The sequence below is a fragment of the Prunus persica genome, chromosome G4 (genome assembly GCF_000346465.2).
Source record: "Prunus persica cultivar Lovell chromosome G4, Prunus_persica_NCBIv2, whole genome shotgun sequence".
NCBI lineage: Eukaryota > Viridiplantae > Streptophyta > Magnoliopsida > Rosales > Rosaceae > Prunus > Prunus persica.
The window spans coordinates 13,951,780-13,969,856 of NC_034012.1; the positions used below are offsets into that span (position 1 = coordinate 13,951,780).

General features: G+C 35.6%; 1 protein-coding gene across 1 annotated transcript; it reads left to right on the top strand.

Moving 5' to 3' along the window:
* On the top strand, nt 5,484-6,950 carry LOC18780279 (ethylene-responsive transcription factor 3). The gene has a single exon (XM_007211916.2). It carries the CDS (start codon nt 5,887-5,889, stop codon nt 6,580-6,582), a length of 696 nt encoding a protein of 231 aa, XP_007211978.1. The 5' UTR covers nt 5,484-5,886; the 3' UTR covers nt 6,583-6,950.

The following is an 18,077-nucleotide window of genomic DNA, read 5'->3' on the forward strand; positions in this document are numbered from 1 at the left end:
CCCATGGCGCCCTTGTAGTACTGTGTGTGAGAAACCCTCCCTCTATCTTGTAATTTAGACTGTTACTTGTATTTTTTTTTTTTAAATCTAACTATTCAAGTTTGTACATATCCTAAAATCCTTGAGAGAATTGAATTTTGTATATATAATCTGAGTCAATAAGCAATTTATTTTATTTTATTTTAAATGTAGACAATCATATAATCCACTAAAAACTCATTCTCCATCTTGTTAATAATAGCTGTTTTGACAAGTTGAAGAGTTAGGGTTAAGGACTTTTCCTTTTGGTCGAAGTGTTTTTGTTGGGATTGAAAAACAAAGAGTCATTTACGGTTGTGGTTTGAGAAAAAATTTATACACTTGTATTTTTGTTTCTTTGGCTTAAATATGGTAGTTCTATTAAATTAAAACAACAAAAGTACCATCAAAATGTTAATTTCTTATATTTGGTGTAATTTAAAAATAATTATTATTTTCCATTCCATCTGTGAAAAAGACGACAATTGATTCTAACAAAGTAAAGAGTAATGACGCTCTACCATGATTAGCTTAAGGAATAATCAAATGCAATTAGGATAATTTTTTTCAAAAAGGGAACAGCAATTAGGACATTAATAATTTGTTATAAGTAGTCTTTAATTAGTCTTACTTTCAAATTATCCTAGTGCATGGAACCTGTTAATTTTGGGTCCTAGACTTTGTACAGGTGGTTTGGGGTGCTCACCGAAAAGAGGGAAACAACAGGCAATTCGCATGTATTTGGGAGGCCATTCCGCAAGTCCTTTCGAAACAAAATTTGGTTCTTATTCAAGCAAAAACAAAAGGATAATACTTGCTTCATTATCAGTAAATAGATATTTCTTTTTTTGTGAATCACAGTTTGACACATATGAAAAAATAATTTATTAAAAATATATAATAAAAAAACTTTTGCATACATGTTACACTGTTATTAACACGAATATATGAGCTCTTATTTACTTGACAAGCAGGAAAGTATTTTCCAAAACAAAAACAAAAATGGTTGGTTGGTTAAACTTGAAAACCCTAATTCATGCAGTATAATCATATACTTTGATGCAACATTAGCATCAAACAGCTGTAAAGTGCCCATTCACTTTTCTTTCTTTTTTTTTCATTTGCACCCAAACAAAAGTGTGCGTTTTGAGCTATGATGGAGGTGGTTGAATTGAAACCCATCCAACTCTTTCAAGATTTTTTGTTTTTAAAAATCAACACTTGGGAATCAACAAAAACGGAAAATGTGCAACGTTTTCCGGTGATCCTCTATTTTATTAGTTTATATGTGCTTAGGTGGCCTAACAACATTATTCAATCACTTGAGGTTTTGATTGTGCCGAATAATTCTCAGCATCTTCAACTCTTTGGCCTCAATCTCAACTTTCATGGCGTCTACTTCCATGACCTTTTGCTGCATAAGTTATTTATCTAGGGGCTCTTTCGCCAATTTGCTTTTGAGATTTTTTTGGTCACTGCCACTTGAATTCTTTAATTAAGGTGGAAAATCGAGATTTGAATGTTGTAATTGGCCAATTTAACCCCACATGAGATTGTTGAAAAGAAGGGTAAATACATTAAAATTTGTTTCAAGTTGGTGTTGAAAAAACCAATCTGACGTTATTCGATTCTTAATTATCAGCCTATTGTAGGATGTGGAGAAGAAGTATGGTTGAAGTTATGCTTTTATAATATATTTTTAAATTTTATCTAAAAAGGTGGTTTATAGAGCTCATTGTGAATAGTCCCTGAGGGGACATAATCAATGACGAATTCAGGAATTTTTATAGGGGTAGGCTAAATTTTTTTATTTTATAGAGGAGATATATTATAAGACTTTTTTCTCTTGAAACAAAAATGTAAATAAAATTTTATAAATCAAACAAAGCCACAATACGAGCAAATATAACACAAAAAAGTACAAAATATAAATAAATACCAAACAATCTCAAAAAAACGTTCTCGTACAAAACTATCCTTATCAACAAATCTTAAAACAATGGTCATTTGCTCTCTATTATATGCATCTTTTGCTTTATCAACAAGACACAATAAGTTGATTCCCCAAAAATACTAGACATTAAAAATCATATATGCTAATTAATAATTCCAGTTGCAAAAATAAAACATATATCAACAATCTCCAAAAGTTTTCACTCAAACCCTAAATCATAAAAACTTAACAACAACAATTAAAATTGGAATTGAATATATATATATATATTTTAAAACTTACCAAGATTGAAGAACCCACTCAAGATAGGTTGGTACAATTTTTTAGAGGAGGAGAGCTATTTCCTCTAGGTTTTCAAGATTCAAATATGGCGTTTTGGGTGGCTAGAAGAAATTTTTTGATGTTTGCTCTATGTGGTCGTAGCCCAATATTAGTACGATTAGAATAGCTGAAGTTGATAGAGCCTTAGCATGAGTTCTGCTTCCAATCAAATTTATATAGGTTTGGATTGGATTGACGCTTATTATTTCCTATATGCTTCAAGAGTGGGCTTATTTTAAATAGAGGACTGAGCTATTATTAATTTATAAAAAAAGAAAAACAATGCATGTGTGGGCTATATTTATTTGGTGCAATGGGCTAATATTTATTTGAGTAGGAATAAACCTATAATAATAAGACCATGTTTAATATTTCATAAATGTTCCCCTAGGCTGGAGCCCACTCCAGCCTAGCCTTAGGTCCGCCTTTGATAACAATGGATTGTCTCGAGGGAATATAAATTCAGTAAACTTTACCACTTTAGTCATTTCTATATAAAAAAGAAGAGCCCATTATAAATGCTCTTAAGAAGCAAACTGGATGGATTATGTATTATATTTGGAACCTCTAGTATAATTTGCTTTGATGGGGTTTATGCTCGCTTGAAGACTATTAAGGCGTGATTAGTTTCAATACAATGAAATATCATGCCATACGTTTAACATGGAATCTAGTACAATAGTGTTTTTGTTTTCCGCCTACAAACCATCCTTTGATATGAGATTCAAATATGCATTTGTGAGCTTTGTAGGGTTATATAATGAATGTCGGGAAATGCTTGATGATCGTTGAAAACAATTTGATGACCATTTATTCAATCGTTCGTTATCCTAAGGTTTTATTTGGTGGGCTGGGCTGGATAAGACTTTTTCAATTAAAATGAACATGGGTCCAGTTTGTTGTTTGGTGGGCTTAATTGCATCATGCATTAGTTTGGACTTAAATATTTGTTTAGGATATGAATCCAGCATATACTGGATATCAAAACCCAAAGTGAGATACGAGTTTCGAAACCGTTCTCATCGTCTACTCGTATTCTCCTCTTATTCGACCCTTTTCTAGAGTCACTACTTGCATTCTTTTTTCATTTGATTTAATATGGATATAATTGAAAATTTATACAAACTTCGTTTTCCATTCCTACTCAAAACAAACATGGGAAAGGAAATAATGTGGTATCTCTCTGTTACTTTCCCAGCATTACCAATTGTGGGAAATGAATCTTCCGTTTTCCATCCCTTGAGAAATGATATGGAAAATGATTTCCCCTCAAATTCGTTCTATGAACCAAACGGGACTTGAGTGTATTGAATACACCTTATTGTGTATCTCCATATTATAACACATATAACAATCATTAATATGTATGCTGGACTATTATCTAATGTATTAAAAGTTAAACACATGTATGTCAACATATCGAAATAGCAAATACACACAAATAGTTTTACGGTAAAAACTAAGTCCAAAGGTAGAGGAAATTCAAAGAAATTATTTGTGTTGTATTGTGTAGAGAAATGGGTGGTTATATTTTAATTTTTATTGTGATAATTAATAGTTATGAGGATAGTCAGACTTACACGATGAATGTTAACATAAACACTTAGAAGATTGTTTGCCTATTATTGGAACTGACTCGTTAGTATATAGATGTTAGTACCCTAAACAAATAGTATACAATGTTGTCATTGCTAATTTAGGGCTTGTTTGGGACGGCTCTCTAGGAAGCACTTTAACTCATAAGTGCTTCTAGAAAAAGCGTTTATGATAAAGATATTGAAATTTTATAATAAAAATTCCAAGTGCTTCTTAGAAAAGCACTTTTGAGTGCTTCTTGAAAAAGATAATCATGGTCCATAAGAGCTTCAATCCAACCATGTCAGAAGCGTTTTTAACCCTTTCAGAAACAATCCAACCATACGGGATAATATAAAACTCTTTTTCGATGAAATGGTGGGCCAAGGCCCAAATAGAAATCAAAAGGACTAATAAAGAACTTCATTCACTTGGGCCGTAGTGGTACTTCTGCATAACTTAGCTCATGGAGAATGAGTTGTTTGCATTTAATTGTCCTCCTATATAGTATTGCTAAGAATATCATGAATTTCATTTTTCAATTATGATTAATTGTGTTCCATTAGTTGGTGGTGTGGTGATATCTTTTTGTCCTTGTTTCTTAACTCTTAATTTGACTTAGGAATATTCCAGTGTGTTGAAAATTTGAGTCCTAAAATATATGGGTAAGCAAAAGAATGATGGATTCATAACATTCTTTGTTGACAATGTCACTCATATTTAAAGAAATGTTAGCTCGGTAAATATAGTTTACCGAGCTAACATAACTATTAAACATTGCTTCATATTGAGCTAGTATGTAAGTGAAGCTCCAACCCTCTTTTAATTTTATTGTTATTTGCATAGAAGCAAGTTTAACAAATAAAAAAAAGGTGTTCATCTTAAAGAAAAACAAATTAAAACATAGATAAGCATTGTTATAAAAATGGAGAAATGATCAAGCGTCTTGAATACACCTTATGGGGCATCGAATCAACCCATATTATAATATGTATAACTCATGTTCTAAATTAAAAATCTAATGTGTTGAAAATTGAACACATGTTACAATACATGTAGAATACACTATATCGACATATCGAAATGTCAAGTATACAAAAATGCTTTTTTAGTAAAATGGGGAGAAAGCGAGTAAAAAGGATAGAGGAAATACAAAGAAATTATTTGTAATATATTATGAAGAGAAATTTGAGATCTGAATTTGTCACAAGAAGATAGAGGAAATACAAAGAAACTATCTTTGAAATGAATTGAAATGATAACTTGTTTGTACCAGAAAATAATTACCACAAATTATTATTCCATCCATGGAATCATTGCTTCCCTGCCTATTTCCATATGATACAACCTTCATTCATTGGCCCTCAATCCCTTCCACTTCAATTTCACCCAAAAACCCCAAATTCCCAACTCAAATCAGTGATTTGAATAGACTAAAAACCAACAAAGAAAAATAAAAATAAAATAAAAAAGAAGTGTGAATTATTCCATATTCCCAGAGGACATTCGGAATGAGACATTATGGAAAAGCCAAGGGCCGTTTGGTCATTTCCAAAAAAATTTCATAAAAATAAAAGAATTGGGGAGAGTGAGAATGATAAAGGAAGCAGCAAGCAATTGAGTCCGGGTCGGTTTGTGGGGGCAAGAGAAGGTAGAGAAATCGAGAAAGGAAGAAACAAAGAAGGAAGGAAAAGAAGGGAAAAGAGCTTACCAAAAAGCCAATTTCATCACAGCCAGAGAACCCGGAACCCCAAAAAAAAAAAATTAAAAATTAAAAAAAAAAAACAATTGTTTTTTATTTTTTATCATTATCATTAAATATATTTTTTGTGTAGAAGAGAAGGTGGTGCTGGTGCCATCCAGTTCTTCTCCCACCCATACCTCAAAAAAACTTCCCCATATCCTCTCTCTCTCTCAATCTCAATCTCCCCATCTCTCAATTTTCATCTTCCAAATCTCTCCCAGACCCAATTCTTTCTATGACCATCAGACCCTAAAAAAACCTTCGATTCTTGGCCATGAGGAGGGGCAGAGGAGCCGCCGCCAGAGCCGCAGCAGCGACGCCGGCAGAACCCGCCGGATCCAGGCCCAATATCGCCAACGAGGTCCGGTATCGGGGGGTCCGCAAAAGACCATGGGGACGGTTCGCGGCCGAGATCCGAGACCCGTGGAAGAAGACCCGGGTTTGGCTCGGCACCTTCGACTCGGCCGAAGACGCCGCACGAGCCTATGACGCTGCCGCTCACATCCTCCGCGGCCCCAAAGCCAAGACCAACTTCCCGATCTCATGTGCTTACCCTCCTCCCCTCTACAACAACCCAACCGACCAGGCCATTGAGACGAAGCTTTTCGGGTCGGGTTACGGGTTTCAGGACAACCCGGTTGTCGATCCGCAGAGGCCCACGTCCAGCAGCCTCAGCTCCACCGTCGAGTCGTTCAGTGGGCCCCGGCCGCCGCCTCAGTCTACGACGATTGCCGCCGAGTCGTCTCGGCGGAAACGACAGCCGAGGACCCCGCCGGTTGTTCCCGAGGACTGCCACAGCGACTGCGACTCGTCGTCTTCAGTTGTGGAGGACGACGGGGATTTCGCCGCGTCGTCGTCGTTTCGGAAGACCCTGCTGCCCTTCGATCTCAATTTCCCGCCGTTGGATGAGGAGGGGGAGTTGGGCGGTGGGGAGGGTCAGGATCTAAGATGTACGGCTCTATGCCTCTGATATTGTTTGTTGTTATTATGTGTTGATCTTCGTTTGATGAAGATGATGATCAATGATTCAAATTTTTTTTTTTTCTCTTTTAAATTTTTATAGTCTCTTTTCTTTTTTTTCATTTCTATTATTATTGTGCGGAGGAAAATGAAAAGAAGATGGTTAGATCAGTAAGATTATGGTAAGATGATCTTATCTCTGTATTCTCGCATGGCGTTTGATGAGAATTACTTCTTTTTATTTTATTTTTTATTTTCTCATTTTAGAAACAAAAGAAGAAATTATGAGGAGCTTCTTTTTGTTATGTGATATGTATTAGGGTTTGTGGACTGTGATGGGATCTGGAATTCTTCAGTTTTCATGTTCTTGTTTAAAAATGGGGTAAAGGGAAAGGCTTATCTAATTCATATTGGGTGGAAATCTATGATTGGGTTGGTAGTTTTGTTTATGTTTTTGGCAAAGTTTACTCATTTGTAGTTTCTCTTGTTTGTATTCCATTGTCATCTTTAGAATGGGATTCAATTTGCATGGGCAGATTTGGGGAATGCAAGAGAAAACAAGTTGGAATGTGTCATTCTATTTTGATATAGATGATGTGATATACCATTTTTCAGAAGTCTCATTTGTTTGTAAGTTTACGCTGCTTGATAACCATTTCAATTAGTTTTAAGTTTTCATTTTTCATTTTTCATTTTTTGTGCTAGAGTATAGAGGAAAATATGAGTGAGAATGGGGTGAGGATGAGATTGAGAGAGAAGATGAGAGAAGAGGATGGGAGGGGCGAAAAACAAAAATAAAAACAAAATACTAAAATTGAAATGGTTATCAAAAGAGACGATGAAAAAAGAAATTGAGAACTTGGGTTCAATTTTACGAATAAATGTGAAAATTGGATGCTCAATTTTAGGTTTAGTGTTGAATGCTTCATGTTGACTTTTCTTGAGTGAAGGCCATGTCTTTTTGTTTGGTAAGAGAGTGGGGGTCAACAATTGCATGTACAACAAGCGCAGTTTCTGAAATTGCATTCAAATACCTCCTCACCACTCACCTTATTATGCTGTCGTGTTGCTCATCTTCGAAAGTTGAACTTGGACTAGAATTGGAGGAAGGAAGCTCAGAAATAGCATGTTTTGCTATTCCCAAATAATTATATTTTGTCATGCATTATAAGAATTTTATAAATCAAAATGTGATTAGATAAAAACAACAAAATAATGTTATCTGTGTAATATATATGCAAGCTCTTCTCCTAATAAGCCCCTCTACTTTCCAACCCCTATTTTTTTTTTCATCTTTAACTTTGATTTTTTATTGTGTTGGGCATTGTGATGCTTCAGCTTCAAATTGAATTAGAGTCCCAAGAAAATATGCTTTTGTCCTTGTTGGGATGTAATGTAAGATTGCATATGGATTCTTTTTATAGAGGGCATTTTTGCATCTTCAAATCTGAGCTAGGCCAACCAGCCAGCCTGGGTTACGTAGATTTCCTGGCAAAAGGCATACAAAATGGTATACAAATATACAATACAATACAAGCAGTAGAAGACATTGTTTTTGTGGGCTCTGCAAACTTTGGGCCTCAGGTTTTCCGATGCATTCTTTTTCTGTTTTGTCTTTAAGTGATTGTGTCTTTATTATTATGTTTTTGTTACAATGAAGAGCATCGAACCCTTAATCTAATTCGAACCTCGTCATTTAGGCGCCAACGGGGTTTAACTTAATGAAAAAGTGTTTGACTTTTAGACAAATGGTTTGAGGTTCGAACAAAGTATGTGTTTGAGTAACTTCCTCTCCTTGTAGTTTAGATTATCGGTTGTATAAAAAACTAAAAACAAAAACATCGTCATTTAGGCTAACCTCAATAACCTGAAGAGGTTGAACGCGTTTTCTCTTTTCGGGGTAGTGGGAAAAAAAAAAGGGGTTCGTATTGCATTCATCAATGAATGGGAGAATGAGAGCCATGGGAACGGCACCTAACATTATTACTCAATAAATACAGTAGTTATTGCTTTTTCTGCATTCTTTTTCCAAACACAAGACAGAAACAGAGCCCGACGAATAAATGACTACTGGGAATCTCGTGATTTAGGTTTACTCGAATCTACTGTTAAGAACAGAGATGGGTCCAATCCTATTGGTTTCATCTTCACCTTCTTTATTACTCGCCTAATTTTCAAAACATTCTTTTGACCAAGTTAGTCTTCTTTTCTTTCTACACTTGGACTCTCAACTTTTATTTTTTCTTTTATATGTTACAGTACTATATTAGGGTTATGATATTGACGTGTGTTAAATTAATGTATCTTATGGTGGAGAGAGACTTTTATGTAACGGGATAACTTTTTCTTGATATGCGAGATAATTTTTTCACATATCATTGTATTATTAATCGGATATATCAAAACATTGATATCCTCGCTATAACAAATTTTTTCTGCCTATGGTAGGTAGGTTACATAATGGAGATCCATTCATTTGAAAGGGAAAATATTAAAAGAAGAAGAAACATATAGGGGGGCCTTGCCTATCCGATGAGATCCATAACCTAACCTACCCTACCCTAACCCGCCCCACTAGTGTTCTACATAGCTAACACGTTTGACCCCTACCCTACTGGATTGCACAGCTTTACACATGCATTGATGTCGACTTGGAAAAATCATAATTGTGTTTGTGTTGTGGAAGAAGAAGAAGAAGAAGAAGATGATGTCTTTTAAAATGGTGATTCAAGCAAGTCTTAAAATGTGCACCACACCAACCCAACCAACCAAAAAGAGGAAGTTGGTTTCTTCAAATGAGCTCATTTAATCAAAGCATTGTGGAAGAAAGAAAAGGGCTTAATTCTCTGCAAATGCTTCCACCGACACCTGCTTTGCACATGCCATGCATGACTTTATGTCCCCTCTTTGCTCAATACTTTGTACACATTTCACAGTAACACTGCTTTCCATGGCCACGTCCTGGCTTCCTCCCTCCAAGATCATTTCCCGCCAAATCAAAAAACCAAAATAATAAATAACTATGTATATTGCTTTAAAGAAAGAACTAATTTTTGGTTGAAAATGTTCATGGGGCTTCTTTCTTCATGTGTGGCCCAATTTTAAGTTGACGCACTATTTTCCCTTGCTGGTGTCTCTGATGATATGATATTGTTAGACTTAATTATAAATTTGCCTCTCAAACTTTTTAGGTTTTCCACTTTGGTCTTTTAAAAGAAATTTATATTTAAACTTAATTTTTTTTTTTTAATGGTTTTGTTTCTTGGATTGAGGAAGCACCTATATGGTTGCTATCTTCTCTTTCTGCAAATGTATCTCTTCTTGAGTTTTTTTGAATGAAATCTTGATTCTCGGGAGAAAAAAAAGTATGCAGGGGCTTGTATACAGCTCAAGTGTTAAATAACATTTACTACTTACACTCAAAGTCCTAGTTCGATTTTTTCCCTTCCAATGTTGCTTTATCAAGGAAATAAAAAAGTATGTTAAAATGGGGATTAACCTGGGCTAAAGCCCAGTCAACTTGTTTTTTTAAAGACTAAATTGATACTTTAGCCTAGGTCATCCAAATAAAATATTATTAACTAATTCCACTAGGACTAGGCTAATTACCTAAATAAAATATTATTAACTAATCCCACTACACTAGGCACATACATTCCTTCTCTCCTTTACCCAAAAAAGAAAAGAAAAAAGAAATCTCTCTATCTCTTGCGAAGTAGCAGATCATTCGCTGGGGGCTAACTCCTGCTCTTTGACAAAAAGGAAAATTATGCATGTCCTCATACTTAATTAAAGCAAACTAAGGTAATTTCCATTCTTCATCTTATTTTCTTTTGAAATTTTGGGGATTATTTAGGGTTTATGAAGTATCAATTAGGGATTCACAATTAAGGTTTATCAATTAGATTTTTTGATTTTGGTGTTCTTGCTTGCTTGTATGAATTGTCATTTAGGGATTTTAATTAGATATTGAACCAATAATTAGTGATTTTAATGCTGTGAAGACTCGAAGAGTGCAACTTATATAAATGTTATTTGAGAGGTAAGGCTCATTATGTCCCCCTTATGTATTTTTTTATTATCAATGAAATCTACTCGCACCGTTAAGTTTTCAATAGATTTTGTTAGGATCCATCACTAGTTTATCACCTATCTATTTCCATTAAGAATAAAGGCTAGCAGTGTTCCTTATTTGTAGGGAATTAGGTGTCATCTAGCTGGTTTGTGGCAATCTGGCATTCGAGAGTTTGTATATATCCTTCTCGTTGTTTCTGACCAATTGCTATTTCCTTACCTTCTCCAAATTAGGTTTTGGGTCCCAACATTTGGTATCAGAGCTAGGTTACGTCTTATGGGCAAGAAACATCAGGCGACTACCTTAATAGAGGTCGCTGCCATAGAGGAGGTAGAGCTTGACGTCCAAAAGGAGCTATGGGAAGCCCAGATCCACGAGGTGCAGAATTCAGTGTCCACCATGACCTTTAGACAAGAGGAATTTCATACAAATATGACAGAAGTTTTGAAGACGCTATCGTCTTTGACCACGCAACAGGCTCAACAAGTCGTCTTTCAGCAAAACGATAATAGACGAGCTACGTAATTTACAAACACGAGCTTCGCAGCCATCGCCCATATGAGTGGATAGGCTAAGCTCAGTTTCACTAGCGCAACATAGTCTGATATCCTCACCAGGTCCAGCGGTTTTTGGGACTTTTGCAAGCGAATGACCCAACCCAATTCTTTTAAACACATTCCTCTATTCCCAACCATCCACGGGAATATCGACATCTAATATGGGTTTTTCATAACCCCTTCTAATCTGACTTTTCAGAGGGGTGTATGGCCACATCGAGCAACTATACCACGCTAATTCCATTTCCTTTTTTCTTTTTTTCTTTTTTTTCAACACACACACCCTCCGTGGTTCAACTGCCACTGTATATCAATCCGTACTCAATTCCGATGAGTATGATATCACCAAACTTTCCCAATCATTCTCAATCCGTTTGAGGCTGTTTATGGAAAATCTTCTTATTCCATAATTTCTTACATACCTGGAACTTCTGCTGTGGATGCAGTTGATACAACACGGAGATAGCGTGATTCCATACTTCACCAACTTAGCCAGACCTTGTTGACGGTTCAAGAAAGCCAACCCACTCTCCACGACTCTCAATCTCCTAAACTCGCTCCTCGCTATTACGATCCTTTCTGTTGGAGGAATGATCACAAAACTGAAGTGTATGATGGAAATATAAAGTGAGGCAGAGAGTGTTTCTAAAATAGAGAATTAGACAAACTAATTTTTATTAACTTCTTCGAGATATAACAGCAGCCTATATCATTGGCTATATATAATAACACTCAGACCCTTTTATATACAGACATAACTCTTAACTTCTAAAGAGATACAACTCTTTCTAAACATAACTTTTCATCAAAGACACAACTCTACTTTAACAACTGATACAAATGTATTACGTTTAACACTCCCTCTTAATGCATTTGTCCTGCGACATTTAGCCTTTCTCTGAAATAGTAGAACTTCTCTCTTGGAAGTGCTTTTGTAAAAACATCTGCAATCTGCTCATCAGTACCACAAAATTTCAGTTCAATCTCTCCGTCTTCAACCAATTTTCTGATAAAATGATGACGAAGTTCTATGTGCTTTGACCTGCTATGAAAGACTGGGTTCTTTGTCATGGCAATTGTGGACATGTTATCACAGTACAATTTTGTTGGAGTGTTTTGTTCTTGACGAAGATCTGCTAATATTCTTCTAATCCAAACTGCTTCACATGCTGCCCTTGTGGCTGAAATATACTCTGCTTCGGCTGTTGATAATGCCACTGTACTTTGCTTCTTCGACGACCATGATATAACTTTACTTCCCAAGAAAAACACATGTCCAGAGGTGCTCTTTCTATCATCAATTGCACCTGCCCAATCACTATCTGTGTAGCCAACTAACTGTGCTTTCTTCTCTTGGTGTATCTAATACCATATCCCTTGGTTCCTTGTATGTATCTGAGTATTCTTTTTACTGCAGCAAAATGGTGATTACTTGGATCACTCATGAATCTAGATACCACACTTACAACATGAACAATATCGGGCCTTGTATTTGTAAGAAAAATTAATGAACCAACCACACTTTTATATATGGATGCATCAAACTTAGGTGCTCCATCGTTACTTGTAAGCTTCAAATTAATTGCCATTGGAGTATCCATTGGCTTGCTCTTCAACATATTGAATTTTTTCAACAGATTTTCAACATACTTCTCTTGAGAAATAAATATTCCCTCATCTGATTGTTGAACCTGTATACCAAGAAAATATCTCATAGTGCCTAAATCTGTCATCTCATATTCCTTCATCATGTTTTTCTTGAAAACTTCTGCCATCCTTGGATTTGTGCTTGTATAAATCAAATCATCAACATAGAGGCACAAAATCAGAAAATCATGTGTACCTTCTTTCTTGAGATAAAGTGATGGCTCACTTAAGCTTCTTGTAAATCCATTTTGCTGAAAATAGTGATCAATTTTGTTGTTCCAGGCTCTTGGCGCTTGCTTTAAACCATATAAGGCTTTACGGAGGCGATAAACTTTATCTTCCCTCCCTTTCTCAACATAACCTTGAGGTTGCTCCACATAAACATCTTCTTCAAGTTCTCTATTTAAAAATGCAGATTTGACATCCAATTGATAAACCTTTGTCTTGAGTTGTGCAGCCAAAGCCAAAACAGTTCTTATAGTCTCCATTCGAACTACCGGAACAAACGTCTCATTAAAATCAATTCCTGGTTGTTGAGAATATCCTTTTGCAACCAAACGAGCCTTATGCTTTTGGATTGAGCCATCTTCATTAAACTTTGTCTTGTAGACCCATTTAAGTCCAATGATATCTTTTGATTTGGGTTGATCAACAAGTTCCCATGTTCTATTTTTCTTGATAACTCTTATTTCCGCATCCATTGCATCTTGCCAAATATTTTCTTTTACAACTTCCTCGAATTTTTGAGGCTCCAAAGCACTCAAAGCAAGATCACATGACTCATATATATCTGCCAATGAACGCGTTCTTGCGTTTAGTCTAGGAGTTGAATCTGGTGAACTAGGATCAGCTGTTCTTGCACTTGGAATTGGACTTTGAAAGAACTGAGTTTCTTCTGAATGTGATGAATCTGGTTCCTCAAAAAATATTGGCACTTCAATATCATAATTCTCCCATTTCCAAGCTTTGAGTTCATCAAAAATAACATCTCTAGAAATTACCAAACTTTTGGTTCTTGGATCAATTAATCTGTAAGCTTTGGACTGATCACTATATCCCACAAAAATATATTTCTCACCTTTCTCATCAAATTTTTCTCTCTTTTGAGAAGGGATATGTGCATATGCAGTGCACCCCAAAATCTTGAAGAAATCCACCTTTTGGTTTAAAACGATGCCATGCTTCAAAAGGAGTCTTATCTTTGACTGCTTTGGTTGGAGACCGATTAAGAATAAAAACTGCTGTATGAATTGCTTCACCCCAAAATGTATTTGGCAGACTCTTAGCTTTCAACATGCTTCTTGCCATCTCGACAATGGTTCGATTTCTTCGTTCGGCAACTCCATTTTGCTGTGGGGTGTACCTTGTTGTCAACTCTCTTTTAATACCATTGCTTTTGCAATATTCAGAAAATTCATTTGATGTAAACTCTCCACCACGATCTGTTCTTAACACCTTCAAATTGTGACCACTTTGATTTTCTCCAAAAGCTTTGAATTGCTTGAAAACAGAAAATGCTTCTGACTTTTGTTCTAAGAAATATACCCACATCATCCTTGAGAAATCATCTACGAATAGAATGAAGTACCTTTTGTTATTGAAGGATGGTGTACGAGTTGGTCCGCAAATATCTGCATGTACCAATTCAAGAGGGGCTTTTGCTCTCCAAGATGATTGTGAGAATGGTAATCGATGGAATTTTCCAAAGATACAGCCCTCACATATTTCCTTTTCAGAGTGAATGGAGGGAAGTCCAACCACCATACTTTTCTGGTGTAACAGCTGCAAGCTTCTTTGATTCAAATGCCCATATCTTAAATACCATAATAATGACCCATCAACTTTTTCTGCTTCTAAAGCCAAATTTTCCTTTGATGTCATCAGCAGTGGAAAAACTTTGTTTGCTGTCATTTTTATCTTTGCCACCAGAGTGTTATTCTTTTTATCAGAAATAACACAATAATCATCTTCAAATTTCACCAAGAATCCTCTTTGCAAAAGTTGTCCAACACTTAGTAAATTTTGAGCCAAATTAGGAACATACAGCACATCATAGACAAGTTTTGGAATACCTCCTTTTGTTTGCACAGAAATGATACCCTTGCCTTCCACGTTGTGTAGTTTTCCATCACCAAGCTTGACTTGTGAGTTCACTTTTTCTTCTAACTTGACAAAGCATTGCTTATTTCCTGTCATATGATTACTACATCCGCTATCCACGTACCAAACATCTTGGGAATCTTTATGAGAACTGAAACATGTATAAAATAATTGCTCTTGAGAGTCATTGTTCTCCGTAAAATTTGCTTCATTGTTTTTCTGATATCTGCAGTCTCTTTGTGAATGATTGGGTATCCTGCATCGGGTACATTTGTATCGGCAATCTGCACTTTTATGCCATATTTGTTGCAAATATAGCATTGAATGGATGATCTTCCATTTTGATTATTTGAATTGCTGCTTCCTTGTTGATTATTGGAACTGTTGCTTCCTTCTTGATGATTGAGACTGCTGCCTTGTTGTTGATTATTGAAACTATTGCCTCCTTTGTTGGAGTTTCTACGCCCAAAATTTTTGTTTCTCCCATTTTGAGATTTCTGGAATTGTCCTCCTTTTTGTTTGTCTTCTTTCTCTTTCGAATTCACCTTGGACTGGAAAGCTTGCTCCACAGATTGTTCTGTGGATCTGTTGATTCTTTTTTCATGTGCTTCCAATGAACCAATTAATTCATGTAAAGAAAGTGTAGATAAATCTTTTGATTCTTCTATTGCAGCAGCGACATGATCATATTTTGGCGGTAGACTTCATAAAGTTTTCTCTACGATTTTCTTGTCTGGAATAGTGTCCCCATAACATTTGATTTGGTTCACAATCCCAGAAACCTTTGTGAAGAATACTTGAATGGATTCACTGTCTTTCATAAGTAAGTTATCAAACTCCCGCCATAAGGATTGCAATTTGATTGAGATAACATTTTCTGAACCTTTGAACTCAATTTTGAGAATTTCCCAAGCCTGCTTTGATGTTGTTGCTGGGAGTAATCTTGGAAAAAGATTTTTGCTTACTCCTTGTTGAATTAGAAACAACGCCTTGGCATCTTTTTTCTTATTTTCCTTATAAGTCTGCTGCTTTTCTTGCGTTTCCTTTCCTGCTTTTGATGTTTCTTGCTCCTCATACCCATCTTGAACAATATCCCAAAGATCCTGGGAGATGAACAGAGTCTTAATTTGAACACTCCAATACTCATAATTCTCACCATAAAAAATAGGCATTAGATTCTGGATATTCCCAATGGTACAGGAATTTGAACTTGATGCCATTGCTAATCACAGCGGTAGCGATAAGATCAAATACTGCTCTGATACCAAATTTGTTGGAGGAATGATCACAAAACTGAAGTGTATGATGGAAATATAAAGTGAGGCAGAGAGTGTTTCTAAAATAGAGAATTAGACAAACTGATTTTTATTAACTTCTTCGAGATATAACAGTAGCCTATATCATTGGCTATATATAATAACACTCAGACCCTTTTATATATAGACATAACTCTTAACTTCTAAAGAGATACAACTCTTCCTAAACATAACTTTTCATCAAGAGACACAACTCTACTTTAACAACTGATACAAATGTATTACGTTTAACACTTTCCAGATCACTTATCGTGTAGGGACTGTAGCGTATAAACTAGTGTTGCCAGTCACTGCCAAAATCTCATTGCTTAAAAAGAAACTTGGCTCTTCTGTGGTTCCTAATCCACCTTTACCACCCATGGGAGCTTTAGTTTTAAAACATAAAATACTTTACTAATTTGAAAGATAGATATACAATTTTACTTAATTAATATAAGACCAAAGACAGTAAAGTAACACTTACTTTTACTAAAATAACATTGAAGAGCACTAAAATTACTACATGTGTCATTGTGCTTTATTGTCAAATATAGATATTTAGTTTTTACCCACTCAACAAAACGACATAACAAGACTGAAAACAGAACAAAAAACGACACTACTCAAATTGAATCAGTTCCAAAAACCCTTTCGCGCGACCTTTCATCTTCAACTACAGAAACTCAGAGATAGTTCCACACTGACCACCACCAACAACGAGCAGCAACGACGACGAGGAACGACGACCAGCAACGACGACGAGCAACGACCACCACCAACAACGAGCAGCAACGACGACGAGCAGCAACGACGACGAGCAGAAACCACCACCAACAACGACAACCACTGACGACTATCGAAGCGATTTTCACTCTCTTGGGAAAAAAACAGTAAGAAAATGACCCTCTAACACAGATTTGTCTTCGATTTTAGGGATTACACATTTTTGCTGTTGTTCTTTATGCAATGCAGTTTTTGGAAAAATGGATGAATCGTTGGATTCAAAACTACTCTTCGTTTAGGTTTTGCTTCGTTTATAGGGATTAACCATTCAAAATCGTTGGATTCAAAATTTCTGGTTGTTTGTACTAAATTTTGAACCAGAAACTGCAATGCAGTTTCTGGTTCCATAATTCAATTTCAGAGTTCTTTTTGCTAGGGTTTATGGGAATGTGATAACTGCTCATGAAGTTAAATGTGTTTTGATATTAGTTTTAGCTACTGTCTTTGCATTTTTGATTTCTGGTTGTTTGTACTAAATTTTGAACCAGAAACTGCATTGCAGTTTCTGGTTCCATAATTCAATTTCAGAGTTCTTTTTGCTAGGCTTTATGGGAATGTGATAACTGCTCATGAATTTAAATGTGTTTTGATATTAGTTTTAGCTACTGTTTTTGCATTTTTGATTTCTGGTTGTTTGTACTAAATTTTGAACCAGAAACTGCATTGCAGTTTCTGGTTCCATAATTCAATTTCAGAGTTCTTTTTGCTAGGGTTTATGAGAATGTGATAACTGCTCATGAATTTACATGTGTTTTGATATTAGTTTTAGCTACTGTTTTTGCATTTTTGATTTCTGGTTGTTTGTACTAAATTTTGAACCAGAAACTGCATTGCAGTTTCTGGTTCCATAATTCAATTTCAGAGTTCTTTTTGCTAGGCTTTATGGGAATGTGATAACTGCTCATGAATTTACATGTGTTTTGATATTAGTTTTAGCTACTGTCTTTGCATTTTTGATTTCTGGTTGTTTGTACTTAATTTTGAACCAGAAACTGCAATGCAGTTTCTGGTTCCATAATTCCATTTCCGGAGTCCTTTTTGCTAGGGT

Excerpts from the sequence above, each read along its gene's own strand:
- LOC18780279 (XM_007211916.2), top strand. The coding sequence starts at position 5,887 with ATGAGGAGGGGCAGAGGAGCCGCCGCCAGAGCCGCAGCAGCGACGCCG.